The 14,024-nt window shown below is 47.7% G+C and overlaps 1 protein-coding gene across 1 annotated transcript; it reads right to left on the bottom strand.

Moving 5' to 3' along the window:
• Positions 1-1,406: 1,406 nt before the first annotated feature.
• LOC144797957 (vomeronasal type-2 receptor 26-like) lies at positions 1,407-9,281 on the bottom strand. Its single transcript, XM_078668762.1, has 3 exons — positions 9,186-9,281; positions 2,521-2,644; positions 1,407-2,329 (listed from the first exon to the last, which is right to left on the bottom strand). Exons 1-3 carry the CDS (start codon positions 9,279-9,281, stop codon positions 1,407-1,409), a joined length of 1,143 nt encoding a protein of 380 aa, XP_078524888.1.
• Positions 9,282-14,024: the final 4,743 nt, after the last annotated feature.

The following is a 14,024-nucleotide window of genomic DNA, read 5'->3' as shown; positions in this document are numbered from 1 at the left end:
ATACCCACATGCACCCATTGGCAGGAACAAAAGATCTCCGATAAAGAGCCCCTTTATGGGAGCCCGTCAAACATTGCAGTGCCAGTTTGACGAGGAGCAGAACCCAAATGATGAAGCATGACACCTAGCTTGCTGGGTGTGTGAGGGTTTTAGTTCCGGAAGGGGAATCCCCCTCCCCTTCCATCCTCTGTGCCTTACCTAACGGTTGGACTTGGTTACATACCCTTTATTTGTCCCCAGCGAACAGCGTATTTCTTTTCTTATTTCTTTTGTCGTTATATTTATGTGATGAACATGCACTTTTGTGAGATTAATGGATTTCCTTTTACTATTTTATCTTTGAATCGAACGACATGTTTTGTATAATACACATACTTTAATGGTCACTATGGCCAAAATAAACTTTTCTGAACTGAGCTGAAACTGTTCACTCTTGGGTCACAGGCAGCAATGTGCCCTCTACTCACAGACACATTCAGGCCACCAAACAGCTAGTAATTAACCCCGGAAACCAAGACAGCTCTGCCCTCACTTGTCTGTAATTGACTTGCCTTGGCAGCAATAGTACATTGGTCACACTTAACCATGTTGTTTAGTGCAGAATTTGCACCCAGCCCCAGTCTTGACCACTGATGCTAAACCCCATAAACACATGAAATAAGAAGCGAGGCTGTGGAGTCACTGGTCATTCATGAAGACACCCGCAAGAAGCCGTCTGAGTACAAGCTGAAGACTGGACTTCACACAAGCACGAGGGCACGTTTCCTGATGTCACAATGTCCCACAAGTGCAACTTAGAACACAATCCAGTAGCCTGGTATTTATTGCAGCACTCTCCACTTTATTGAATATTGAAATGTAATGTCTAGATAATAAATCATAGGCAGCTGTGCTTTGAATCTATTGTTGCATGTCTGTAATGTTTTATGGAATGTTATGGCTTCTGTGTTATGGGCGATTAGCAGTATTATAAAGTATTTAACATGATTAAATTATATACCTATACATTCAAATATGAATCCAAATTCCGGCCATTTTGCTTATGGTGTACATCTATCTACAGCTACCCTGGCTACTGTGGCTCAAGAAGAAGGTATCTATCCTTGTACTATGGTAATTACAGATAACACACTGCCCATCAGCATCAGGGCTTTTCTAAACCAAATGAATTTTGAGACTTGTATTCGGCAAAACCCAACCCAGACAGCCTAGTGTGAAATGTTCACAAATCCTGATTTGTAAGGCGCACCACCTGCTTGGGGGGGCCTATGTCATGGTAAGTACAGTAGTATTTTGCGGACGTCTATGTCCTTACACATCAGAGTTGCTGAGAATTTAAAGACACCTTTATGATGAAAAACCAAATCAAGCCTCATTCCAGTCAATTACTCCATGTGCATGTGAGCTTAAATGTCATTTTGGTTGGGCCTTGTTGTCTTTCCCATTAAATATTCCTTTGTGTTCATGTGAGGCCTCCACAGGATGATATAACATTTAGGAATAAAGATGCATGAGACCAAAGCAGAGCTGGAAGTCAAGATGGCAAAGACCTCCATGGCCACCATGTACTTGCCCTTGGTGCTGAGATAGGCTGGAATAAACGAGAGCCAGACACTGAGGAAGGCCAGCATGCTGAAGGTGATAAACTTAGCCTCGTTGAAGCTGTCAGGCAGATTTCTGGCAAGAAAGGCGACTATGAAACTGTTGGTGGCCAGAAGCCCAAGATATCCCAGCATGCACCAGAAAGCGGTCTGCGATCCCTCGTTACATTCAATTATTATCTTTCCAGGCAGGGTGTGGATGTTGTTTTCAGTGAAAGGATGTGAGAGAATTAACCAAGACAAACACAGGAGAACCTGAATAAGGGTACAAACACAGATGACCAGGTAGGACAATTTGGGTCCCACCCATCGCTTCAAGTCACTGTTGGGTTTGGTGGCATTGAAGGCAATGACCACCATGATGGTTTTGGACAAGATGCAGGAGACACACAGAGCAAAAATGATTCCAAAGGAAGCTTGGCGGAGGAGACATTTCTCTGCTGTGGGATAACCAATGAAAGCCAATGAAGACAGAAAGCAAAGAGAAAGGGATAGGAGCAATAGGTAGCTGAGGGAACGGTTGTTGGCTTTGACGATGGGGGTGTTCCTATAAAGAACAAACAGATGCAGAATCCCAAGTGGTATCAAGGAGCTGAACATGCAGATGGCTGTCAAGCAGGCTCCTAGAGGCTCATCAAAGGACAAGAACTCTGTTGTCTTTAGGATGCATTCATCCTGTCTGGCGTTGGGCCACTGATCCCAGGGGCATTTGAAACAATCTGTAGATCCTAGAAGAGATTTATCAACACATGTAATCAAGACTATTATCTAATATTCACAATATTCATAATATTGATATTAGTAATACATCCATGTACATAGAGCATGTGTTCCCCCTTTGCAAAAGGACCCCTGAAGATATCTGATGTCTGGTAGTCTGATTTCAGGGGGTCAGTTGCTTGCCTTGCTGGTCACTCACCTGTCTGATTGGAGATTTCTCCGGGAGGACATGGGAAACACAGGAAGCAGCACACAGGCTCCCCTTCCTTAGCTGCTTTTCTGAATCCAGGCATACAGCTTTTACTGCATACAGAGACAGGGACCTGTAATCAGAAAAACAGTAACTTACTCCACAGCTAGATAGCTACATTTGTCAAAGTCTAGCTGTCATTATCTCCCCTCAAACAATCCAGTGTCTCAGCCCAACTCCATATCAGAGGCTTTATGTTGAGCCAAAGATGAGCGGACTGCACTCATCCAACTGCTGTAGCAATCAAGGCATTTTTTTCTGGCCAGATAGTGCAGCATCTCTATGAATGGGGTGATCAGCCTACTTCCCTCCTTTACCTCTGAGCTAATGGTTGGGTTCCCTGACTCTATTCTCACTAGTAGCCTACCCAACAGTCACCATGTAAGATTGCTGTAGTGGTGGTACTCCTCACTTGGATCTAACACCGTGAGGTGGTCTGAAAGGGTAACAGTAAGTTGGCGGTGTACCTTGTACTGCCACGCTGACAATAACCATCTGTGCTCCCCTGCAAGAAAGTGTGGGCGATGCCAGGGATTTTCCAATGTCTGCCACCTACATACCCTAATATTATGAAGGAAAGGATTCTCCTATCACCCTTGAACCCGGGAACCCTGGAAATCCTTAAGTTTGCCTTCAATGTTGTGCATAAAAGAACACAGCAAAAGGTAAATCTTTAGGATCCGGTCACCTGTACCAATCATGTGTTTGGTATCGGCAAGGAAATGTCTATGATTGTCTTCTGCTAGGTGGCAGTTGGTCCACCACAGGGAAAATTGTTGTTATTATAATAGTTTTGACCCTGCCTAAAATGCAATGTATGCACAGTAGTGTGGCCAAGAATAAGAGGGGTTCCAAGCTGCTGGGGCATCTGCCAGTGACTCTGACAAGTGATCAAGCAGGACAATCAGGCAGAAGGAGGCTATTAGCACCACAGTTTTGACTACACTTTAGCCCTGCCATTTTCCCATCATGGTCTGTTTTCCCCCTAACTGAGAGGAAAAGCTACAGCCATTTATGATAGGAGCCTGACGAGAGTGTGGAAGGGTTAAGATTATATTTTGGGAGTTTCGCTGCTAGTCTTCATAGAGGGCCACATCCCCAATCTATCTCTTGTGAGGTCCACGTATATTTCCATTTACATCATACAGAAGTGTAATGAAGGCTAGTGATAATTATTGTGCTTCTACAACCAACTACATTTTCCCCTCTTTTCTTTACAGTCTCAGAGATAACATTAATTGAAGTTCCTAAGTTCTAGCTGGTGAGCCTGTGGGTCCAGTAGGTGTCATGGTCCAAAGTCCAATAGGTGTCATGGTCCTACATCTTAGCTTTAATTTTTTTATGTGTTTATCTCACTCATTTATTTTATATTTAGTTGTTTTATTTTGCCAGTACTCCTTGTGGGGTGGCCTTTCAAGTGGGAGGGGAGCTGCTGGGCTCCAGTTAGATCTGAGTTGCCCTCCTTGTTCTATCGACGTTGTCACACCATAGCCATGCCCCATTTAGGGGAAGCCTATTTAGAGATACAAGCTGCGCATCCATACTTGGTCTCAGCTCCTGAGTGGAGCATTTTACATTCTTGACACTCTGAATCTGCTTGTCAGCTGCTAAGGCAAGTGTGAGAAGTTGGCCTGGTATATTATGTTCACTAGTTCTAGTGAGCACCTTGCACCAGTCCAAACAACCCTTATGGTGATGGTTGTAAAGTCAACCTTATAGGCCAGCTATCCTAGTGGTAGCATGGACAAAAGCAGTCTTAGGCTAAACTCAAGAGGGCATGTGAAGCCAGCTGTTTTACTATATGCAATCCCTTCAATACCAAATGAAAGGACACCCCACAGGTTATATATTCAAAATATATATGTATTTATCTCTAAAACAACCCTCTGTACTCTTTATGAGGACAGAAGCACAAGCGCATAACAAGTTACTTAATATAGCATACAAAAGTTGCACAAATATGGAGAGGCCATGGTGGCCCGCTAAACCATATACTAAAATTGTGGTATACGAACCACGTCACGAACAATGGTAAGGCCTAGGGCCTTGGGAATCTCTGGGGCTACACTGGACTAACAGTAGTTAGGGAGCAGGAGGCCCACGGGATGCGGGTGCAGTGTCTAAATGCACACGCGTGCACACATAGAAGTCAAGGGGTGTGTAAAAGTTAGAAAGTTAAAGGTTTAGGAGTCTTCCGACTGGACTAGAAACTAACCACTTGAAACTAGGACACTAGGAGAGTTACTCTTTACAGGAGCACCGCAGTACTCGCGTTACCTCACCCACAGGAAGCAGGTGCATAGGTGTCAAAGTGTGTCGGGTTTTGTCGTGGAGTTCTATGGAGCCTTGGAGAAAAGATGCTGCAGGTGACCAGGAGGGAAGAGTCCGGTTAGATCCAAGGGTGGATCGAAGATGAAGAGTACCTGAAAGCAGAGGGGACAGAGTCTGGGTCACTAGCCAGTGACCAGGAAGGAACCAGGAAGAAACCAGGCGATGTCGGGAAGCAATCAGGTGATGTCATGGAGCTTGTCTCTGCAGCCTCGTGGACCAGGAGGTGTCGACGACAACCAGGAGCTGGATACGGACGGTCCCACAAAGGCTTTTGCTGTCGGCGGTGTCAGTTCTTGATTCAGAGTCAAAAGGCCTTGGCAAATGCAACCCACGCAGGAATCAAAGATGGCGTCTTACTCAGGCCAGCAAGGACTGAGGGGCTTCTCCTTTGCAGGGAAGCAGGGGCCATTCAGGAGTAACCAGACCAGCAGTGTAGATTTCAGATTTCTTTGTCACAGAGGCCACTAGCCAACGTCCAAGTGACCGGACAGACGCATCAAGCAGGAAAATGCAAAAGGGCTCCACGCAGAACTCGGTGAGTGTGGAGAGGTGATCTTCGGTGCAGTTGGTGCTCGGGGCTGAGGCTTCTCAATCCCTAATGCACAACTTCGAGGGTGCCTCAGAAGTTGCACGGAAAGCAATTCACTGGCTTTCCAAGATGGCCGGTCCCACGTCTCTCGTCGCCTCCACGGGTCTCAGCTTTGCTGTGGCTGTGGATCGGGCGGTTGGATATCTGGAAGTCTGGGTCTTGTCAGGCTCTGTGTTCAAGCTCCGGCGGGAGCAACGACAAAGCAAACCGTTGAGCGCTTGATGGTGCCTGCTTGCACAGGGTGGTCACTCCTTGACCACAAGGGAGATTCTTCAGTCTTCTACGTTGAGTAGGATGTCGAAGGTCCAGAGTTTCGTATCAGAGTTTCAGTCAGGTTATATCTAAAGTCTAAGGACACAGCTCCTACCTATATACCAAATCTAGGGGCTGGATTACCTGCTAGGTCCCTCCTATGGGTGGGACCCAGGAAGGGGGTGGTTACACCCCTTTCCCTTTGTCCAGTTTCGAGCCAGAGCTGGGGCTGGAGTGCCCCAGCACCGGTTTGAACTGGACTATGCATGGGACACCTTGTGTGCCCCAGGCAGTGTCTCATTTCATTTTGCCCTCCCTGCCCCTATACACTATAGCCTGTCTGGGGTGGTGCTAGCACCTCCCTGTGACAGGAAACCTATTGTCCAAGCCTCCCTCGCTGGAAGGACTCCCAGCAGCAGGAGGTCAAACTTGTGTCTGTGGCAGCAGCATCCATTTTGTGATGCTGAGGCTCTGGTTAACTTTAACCGGGATTAATGAAAGTAGCATGTCTTCTCCCTCTAGAAGGGTGGAATGCTACCCCGTCGCCAAAACTGGCAAGGGGGTAGTATTCCAAAGTGCATGACACCTTACACGGCATGTTTTGATAAAGCCAAACCAAAGATAGCATCTAACCGCGAGGTTCATACTGCACTTAAGAGTATATGGTATGGCATTATCCGAGAACAGCTATAAGGACATGATTCCGAAAGCTGCAGACAGGCTCAGCTCATGCTAGAGCACCATCTCACATAAAACCAAGCACTCTGCCTTCAAGATTGTTAAGGCCTGCCATAAGAGTGGCTTATAGGTGCATATGTGTCCAGATATAAGGTTAGACATAGGAATACTATATCTAAGCAAGGGGTAATTACACGATCTTGCCCCAGCTGAGTGATCAGCCAGTTGTTTCAGTTTGGATGGCCAGCCAGGGGTGGCAAAAGATATGCTGCAGCTTCTGGTAGGCCTTGGGTGCACCTATGCCCTGGGTACCTATAGTACACTGTACAGGGACTCATAAGAGTGACCCAAATCCCAATTGGTGATGTACCTAAAGTAGGTCTGATTAGCAGGCCCACAGCCACATTAAGTCGAAAACCAGTGAAGCAAAAAGCAAAAAATGAGGTGACTATAGGAAAGCAGACCCTACTCTCCTACAGCAAGGACCAACTTTTAGGTCCAGAAGTACAGCCCTTTTTGCCACTCATAAACGGGAGAACGCCCAGTTTGTGACCACAGACAAGGGTCCTGGCATGTACAATTGGTATTTTGTAAGTCACTGACTAGCAAAATAGCATTTGCGACACTCGCTATTAGGAAGTGGAGTCCCTTCCTAATAGCGAGTCTCAATGCCATGTACTATTGTTTTGTGACTGCAAAACCTGCAAAACACTCGCGTTTACCACCTACTTCAAGTAGGTGATAAACCACTCGCTAATGGGAAGGGTTCCCCGAGGGACCCGTTCCCCTTTGTGAGTGTGTGTGAAAATATTTTTTAAGAGCAGGCAGTGGTCCCAGGGACCATTGCCTGCCCTTAAAAAATGAAACTGAAAAGTTTCCTTTAAGGCAATTATTAAATATAGGATGCCGATAGTTTTCACATCTATATTTAAAACTCGATGTTGTGGTATGCAGATATTTTAGGTGTCGATATTCTGTCAGTGCACCATGAAGCAGTCCTGTGTTCCTGAATATTGATATGTGTATTTTATCATATATCTTTCACACTTTTGCATTATCGATGCCAGTGTTATTTGTTTTACCATTTATGGTCAGTATTTAATTTATGTGAATGATCGATTGATAGTCCTAAAACACTGTAGACAAACATAGTTGAAAAGCAATTGTCTCTCTCATGGCAGAATCTCTGCCTGTATACTGTCACAGTTTCCCCGGTTCTACATGATACTGGACTACCCCATTGATACTAATGACTACAATCTTGGCGGGCAAGGTTACTTTGTCACAAAGGCTACACAATTAAACATTCGCATAGACCGCAAGGATCAGGAGGTGGATTTGCAATAATCACGAAAGTCCACCTCACCTGCCATTTTAAGGACAGTCCAATCCTCAACTGTGAAAATGTTCAATTTTCCCTACATCTCTCCCCGGAAAAAACTCTGTCGGGCATACTTATATACAGACCCCCGGAACCGCTTGAATAGTTCCCTAACTCTCTGGTAGAGACTGCAACTTCCCTAGCCTGTTTATCATCCAACTTTACAGTGCTAGGAGATCTCAACATCCACTTTGACGATCCAGGGAACAAAACAGCGGATGACCTCAAGGAAGATCTCGCTGCAATCAGCCTCTGTTTGAAAAACCTACTGCCCACTCATAAAAAGGGCCATCTCTTGGACCCCATCTTCTCAAATATCCAAGAACTCTCCATTTCCTCTCCCCTACCTATCCCCTGGACTGATCACCATCTTATCCTCTTCAGTATCCCTATCACCAGTCAAACCAGGCCCAGCCTTCCACCCCAAGCGCCTTCGCACACGTGGAATAAACTCAACACGGATGCCTGGACCCACCAGCTCATAGCCTCCACTACTACCTTGTACCAAGATCCTTCTCTAGCAGACATCCAATTCCGACATTGGATAGAATCGTCGCTGGACGTAGTTCTTCCCGCCAAACAGCTCCCTAGAAAGAGACACTCATACAAATCCCCCTGGTTCACCTCGGAACTTCGAGACCTCCGTAAAAAATGCAAAAAGTTGGAAAGTATCTGGAGAAAAGACTGGTCCCCCAACAACAAAGAAACCTATAAATCGGCTATAAAACAATACAAAACACTTATCAAAAAGACACAAGCCTCCTACTATGAACAGAAAATCTTGGCTGCATCCAACTCCTCCAGGGAAACCTATCGCGTGGTAAAAAGTCTCTTGAAAGTCCCGGAACTGCAGCCTGCCGCTGATCCCACCGGTGCCAGGTGTACTCAACTCGCGGAGTTTTTCTCAGCCAAAATTTTAAAAATCATAATGACTTTCGCCAGCACCCACCCCCCTACCTTCCCCCCAGCTGAGCCCCTCGACCCAGACGCACCAACTCTGAGAGCCTTCCTCCCCGTCTCTACTGAGAAGCTGATGGACACTCTCAACCGGGTGAAGAGTGGATCCCCAGATGACCCAGCCCCCATGAGCAAACTTAAATTAGTAGCCCCTACTATAGCTCCCCATCTCATGAGGCTGATAAATGCCTCCCTTTCCCGCGGCACAGTCCCCACCAGCTGGAAAATTGCAGTAGTGCGAGCACTCATAAAAAAGCCTCACCTTGACCCATTGGACCCTTCTAATTTCAGACCCATCTCCCTCCTCCCAGGCATCTGCAAAGTGGCTGAGAAAATTGTAAATGAACAACTTTCAACTTTCCTAGAGACTAACAACCTCCTTTGCCACTCACAGACAGGTTTCAGACCTGGACAGGGGACTGATACCGCCCTGCTGGCTGTGACTGAGGAAACAAGGTCCATTCTAGACGCAGGAGGATCAGTGGCAGTGATCCACCTGGACTTGAGCGCAGCTTTCGACATGGTGGACCACACCATCCTTCTTCAACACTTCCGAAAATCGGGCATTTCGAACACCGCTCTGGTGTGGTTAAAATCCTACCTGGAACACAGGACCTTCCTAGTGGCCGATAGCCACGGCCACTCTAAATCTTTTCCCTTGAATTGTGGAGTCCCTCAGGGCTCCTCCCTGAGTCCCACTCTTTTTAATGTTTACATGGCCCCTCTGGATGACATCGCCTCTCCATTCGGCATAAAAGTGGTCATGTATGCTGACGACACACAATTAGTCGTCTCCATCAACCAGGCCGATCAATCAATGGATAATCTAGTCTCCTGCCTGCATAACATCTCTGTATGGATGGGCGACTCCAGGCTCAAACTCAACGGAGAAAAGTCTGAAATCATGCTTCTGGGCAACCCAAACAAACTCCCCAAAACCCTTGCCTGGCCAGCTAGCATGGGCACCCCTCCTATACCAAAACAAGAAATCAAAAGCCTGGGCTTCTGGCTAGACCAAGACCTCAGCTTCAGAGCCCAAGCAAGAACAACAGCTGGCACTTGCTTTGGGCTCATGCGAGCAGCCCGTAAGATCCTACCGCTCATTCCCTCCCAATCCAGAAAAATTCTGATTCAGGGCCTCATATTGTCTAGATTAGACTACGGAAACGCCTTATACCTTGGGGCACCGGTAGCTGTCATAAAAAAACTGCAGCATACTCAGAACGCTGCAGCAAGACTACTGACTGGAACAAAATCCAGATGTTCAGCCAAACCCTCCCTCAAGGCTCTTCATTGGCTTCCCGTTCAAGAACACATCTCCTTTAAGGCCCCGTGCTTCTCCCATAAAATCCTACAAAGCAAGGGTCCACCAATACTGAGACCCCTTATCAAACCACACAAATCATCCCGACAGCTCAGATCGGACACCCTGTTTCTAGCAAGCGTCCCCAGAATAAGGAAAGCTCGTGCTGGCGGTCGCCGCTTTTCCTATAATGCTTCCAAGCTTTGGAACAGTTTACCCCTTAACATTTATTTTTATTTTATGTAGTTTGTAGAGCGCGCAGCTACCCCCGAAGGGGTGTCCCGGCGCTAAAATCCTGAGCCTCCCAGGTGGAATAGGTAGAGAAGAGCAAGGAGAGCAGGAGAGCGATTCAGAGTCTGGAAAAGAGCCAGGTTTTGAGTTTGGCTCGGAAGAGGGATTCGGAAGAGCAGAATCTCAGCTCAATTGGTAGGGAGTTCCACAGCTTGGCAGCAATGACACTGAACCCTCTGCCACCCATTCTAGATAATTTAAAACGGGGCGAGATCAGGAGGCGGAGGTCATTGGATCTCAAGGATCTAGTGGAGCGGGATATCGAGACACGTTTCTTCAGATAGTTAGGTCCGCAGTCGTTAACGGCTCGATAGGTGAGGGTGAGGACTTTGAACTGAATGCGGCTGGCCACTGGAAGCCAGTGGAGTTTCCTCCGATAGGCAGAGACAGATTGGCGGAAGGGGATGTTGCCAATCAGTCTGGCTGCAGCATTCTGGATAATTTGCAGCCGGTCTACCAAGTACTGGGGGGCACCTGCATAGAGGCTGTTTGCATAGTCCAGGTGGGACGTGATGAGGGCTTGGCAAACAGTGCGGCGGGAATCCAGGGGGAGATAGGGGAGGATTTTTCTGATCATGCGCAACTTCAGGAAACAGGCAGAGGTAACTTTAGTAACCTGAGTTTTACATGACAGGGATTCGTCAAACTGGAAACCCAGATTCCGAGCCGAGTGAACGGGGGATGGGGCAGGATCAAGCGCCGTGGGCCACCACCAAGAGGAGGGGATGGAGGCTCTCTGATTGAAAAACAGTACCTCCGTTTTGTCTGCATTCAGTCTGAGGTGATTGGCGGTCATCCAGATACTGATGTTGGTGAGACATTGGCGGAAGTTGGTGAATGCGGAGTCAGAGTGGTCCCTGAAAGAAAACACCAACTGAGTGTCGTGAGCGTAAGAGACCACCCTGACTCCGTAGGACTCCACAACGTCGGCCAGTGGGGCAAGATAAACATTAAAAAACAGGGGGCTGAGGGCAGAACCCTGTGGCACCCCGCATGACAGAGGTTTGTTTTCTGACTTGAAGGGTCGCAACAGTACCCTCTGACTTCTTGTCGAGAGGAAGGACTCGATCCAGTTGAAGGCAGTGCCACCAATGCCTATCTGTTTAAGTCGGTCAAGGAGGATAGAGTGGGAGACCGTATCGAAAGCTGCGGACAGGTCGAGGAGGACCAACATGGCCTCCTCGCCCCTGTCCACACACTCCCGAATAGTTTCAGAAACCTCCAACAAAGCCGTCTCAGTGCTGAATCCGGCTCTAAATCCGGATTGAGATCCATGCAGCAGAGAGTGGGTTTCTAGATATTCCGTAAGTTGCAGCTGCACGGCTTTTTCCAGGACTTTAGCGGGTTTAGGGAGAAGGGAAATGGGGCGATAATTAGAAAAAACAGAGGGATCTGCGTCCGCTTTTTTTAGAATGGGAATCACCAAGGCCTCCTTCCAGGTGGTAGGGAAGAAGCCGTGGTGTAGGGAGGCATTCCAAATGGAGAGGAAGGAGCAGGCTAGAGAAGGCGCCAGTTCTCCCATAAGTTTCGCGGGGACAGGATCGGAGGGGGCGCCGGATTTACAAAGGATAAGTAATCTGATAGCCTCCTCCTGGTTGAGCTTACTAAAAGAAAGAAAGGACGGAAGCTCTGGAGGACAATTGGAGGGAGACATGGGGGCTGGCCCTTTCGGGAAGGAGGCACAGAGTTTATTGATCTTTTCAAGAAAAAAGTCTGCGAGTCCTTCGCAAAGAGCCTGACTCACGGTGTTCTGAGGAGCCCTGGCCGGAGGATTAATGAAATCTTTAACAATGCTAAAGAGGGTTTTTGATGAGTTATTGGCCTTGGTAATTTGAGAGGCAAAGTGGTCTTTCATAGCGATTTTTTTTTGTTTACGGAATTTTTTCAGGGCAGATCTGTATACAAGTTTGGCTTCGAGATCGTAGTTTAATCTCCACTTACGTTCAAGAGCTTTACATCTGCTTTTCTCCTCCCGGAGAGGGGTAGTGAACCAGGGGGCAGAGGGTCGAGATCTAGTGGAGATGATGATTTTCTGGGGGGCGATGGAATCAATCGCATTGATGAGGGCAGCATTCAGCCTAAGGACATTTTCATCTATGTCAGAGGATAGGTGCTCTGTCTCAAATTGGAATACCGGGTCCAGGGTAGCACATGTAACCTTATGCCACTTTCTTCCCAACTCCTTCCTGGGAGCCAGAGGGGCAGTTTTACGTCCGATGGCAAGAGAGAAGGAGATGAGGTAATGGTCCGTCCAGGTAAGGGGGAGGGGGGGGGGAGGACAGTGATATTTGAGAAATTGGCGAATATAAGGTCAAGGGTGTGACCAGCCACATGAGTGGGACCAACAACTAATTGTTTAAGATTCAGACTATCCATAGTTTCCAGCAGATTATTAGCCTTCGCGCAGAGCGAGTTGTCTATGTGGAGGTTAAAATCGCCCAGGACAATGAAGTATTGGTGTTTGAGAGATAAATCAGCCAGTTGGTGAAAGAGGGCAGTGAGAGAGAGGGAAGTGGCGGTAGGGGGATTGTAAACTAGTGTGCCAGCCAGGATAACTGCCGAGGAGTGGGAAACGGAAAAGTACATGGCTTCAATAATACCAATATTAGTGAGTTTGGTAAAAGTCAGCTGGAGGTGGGTTTTAAGAATGACGGCTAGGCCGCCTCCAGATTTACCGCCAGCCCGATTCAAGCATTTTATATCGTAACCTGGGGGAATAGCCAGGTAGATATCCGGGGAGGAGGAGTCAGTAATCCAGGACTCGGTGAGAAAAAGAATATCCCATTCCTCTGAGGAGATGGACATCCAGATGTCATTAGCATGACGGGGGAGAGAGCGGCAATTAATCAAACCAGCTTTCAGGGTATGCTGATCTGAGAAGGATGGCTGTGCAGGGGGCCGAAGAGAGAGACCAGGTAGGTAGGGCGGAAGGGTGAAATTGCATTGTGGGCAAAGGAAATGAGCGGATTCTAGATGGTTTGGGATGCAGCGCGTGCAGGTCGAGCACGGGCGAGGATTAAGTAGGTGAAGTTGGGTGTTGGTCCAGCACGTACGGACAGGGTTAATGGAAGAGGCAGGGGATATGGCCCTGGGCCCGGTCCAGGCCCGGACGGGCCCAGACGGGCTTGCCTTTGGCGCGCCTTCGGCGCGCTGACGGCGCGCCCGCTGCGCCCGTCCGCTGCGCTTCCTAGCAAGACACATATTTAATGTCTGTAAAGAGAGGCGTCAGGGGGGCGTGGCCAGCTGAGGTGGGCGTGTCCGCCGTGGCGCCTCGCCCTCAGTGATGGCGAAAATGGAAGAGTTCGTTGCAGCGCTAAGTCCGCAGAGAAAACAGTCTTCTCGCATTTCGGAGATTATTGAAAACCTGGCTGTTCCCCCAATAAACCAGCCCCAGGAGTACTGTCAAGCTTCACGATAGCGCTGGGACTCCCGAGGGTAGCTACGCGCTTTAGAAATCCTAAATCAAATCAAATCAAATCAAATGTGATGGCTCCCCAGTCCACCAAATTCCAATTCCATTATATCCTATGGGACTTGTAATACGGAGGACGTGATGTCCATCACATTTGTGACGGATTATCACATCCATCAAGACTGTAATCAGGCCTTAAGTTTATAGTTTGTAATTTCTTATGTGAAGCTGTATCTGAATTACAAACCCGCCTCTACCA

The sequence above is a fragment of the Lissotriton helveticus genome, chromosome 12 (genome assembly GCF_964261635.1).
Source record: "Lissotriton helveticus chromosome 12, aLisHel1.1, whole genome shotgun sequence".
Lineage (NCBI taxonomy): Eukaryota > Metazoa > Chordata > Amphibia > Caudata > Salamandridae > Lissotriton > Lissotriton helveticus.
Note: the sequence above shows the minus strand (reverse complement) of the source record. Positions and strands in the feature narration are given on the sequence as shown.

Excerpts from the sequence above, each read along its gene's own strand:
- LOC144797957 (XM_078668762.1), bottom strand. The coding sequence starts at position 9,281 with ATGTCGAAAGCTGCGCTCAAGTCCAGGTGGATCACTGCCACTGATCCT. Across the intron at positions 2,645-9,185 it reads CAGTCACAGCCAGCAGGGCG|GTCCCTGTCTCTGTATGCAG; the intron begins GTATCAGTCCCC and ends TTCTGATTACAG. Across the intron at positions 2,330-2,520 it reads AGAAATCTCCAATCAGACAG|GATCTACAGATTGTTTCAAA; the intron begins GTGAGTGACCAG and ends AATCTCTTCTAG.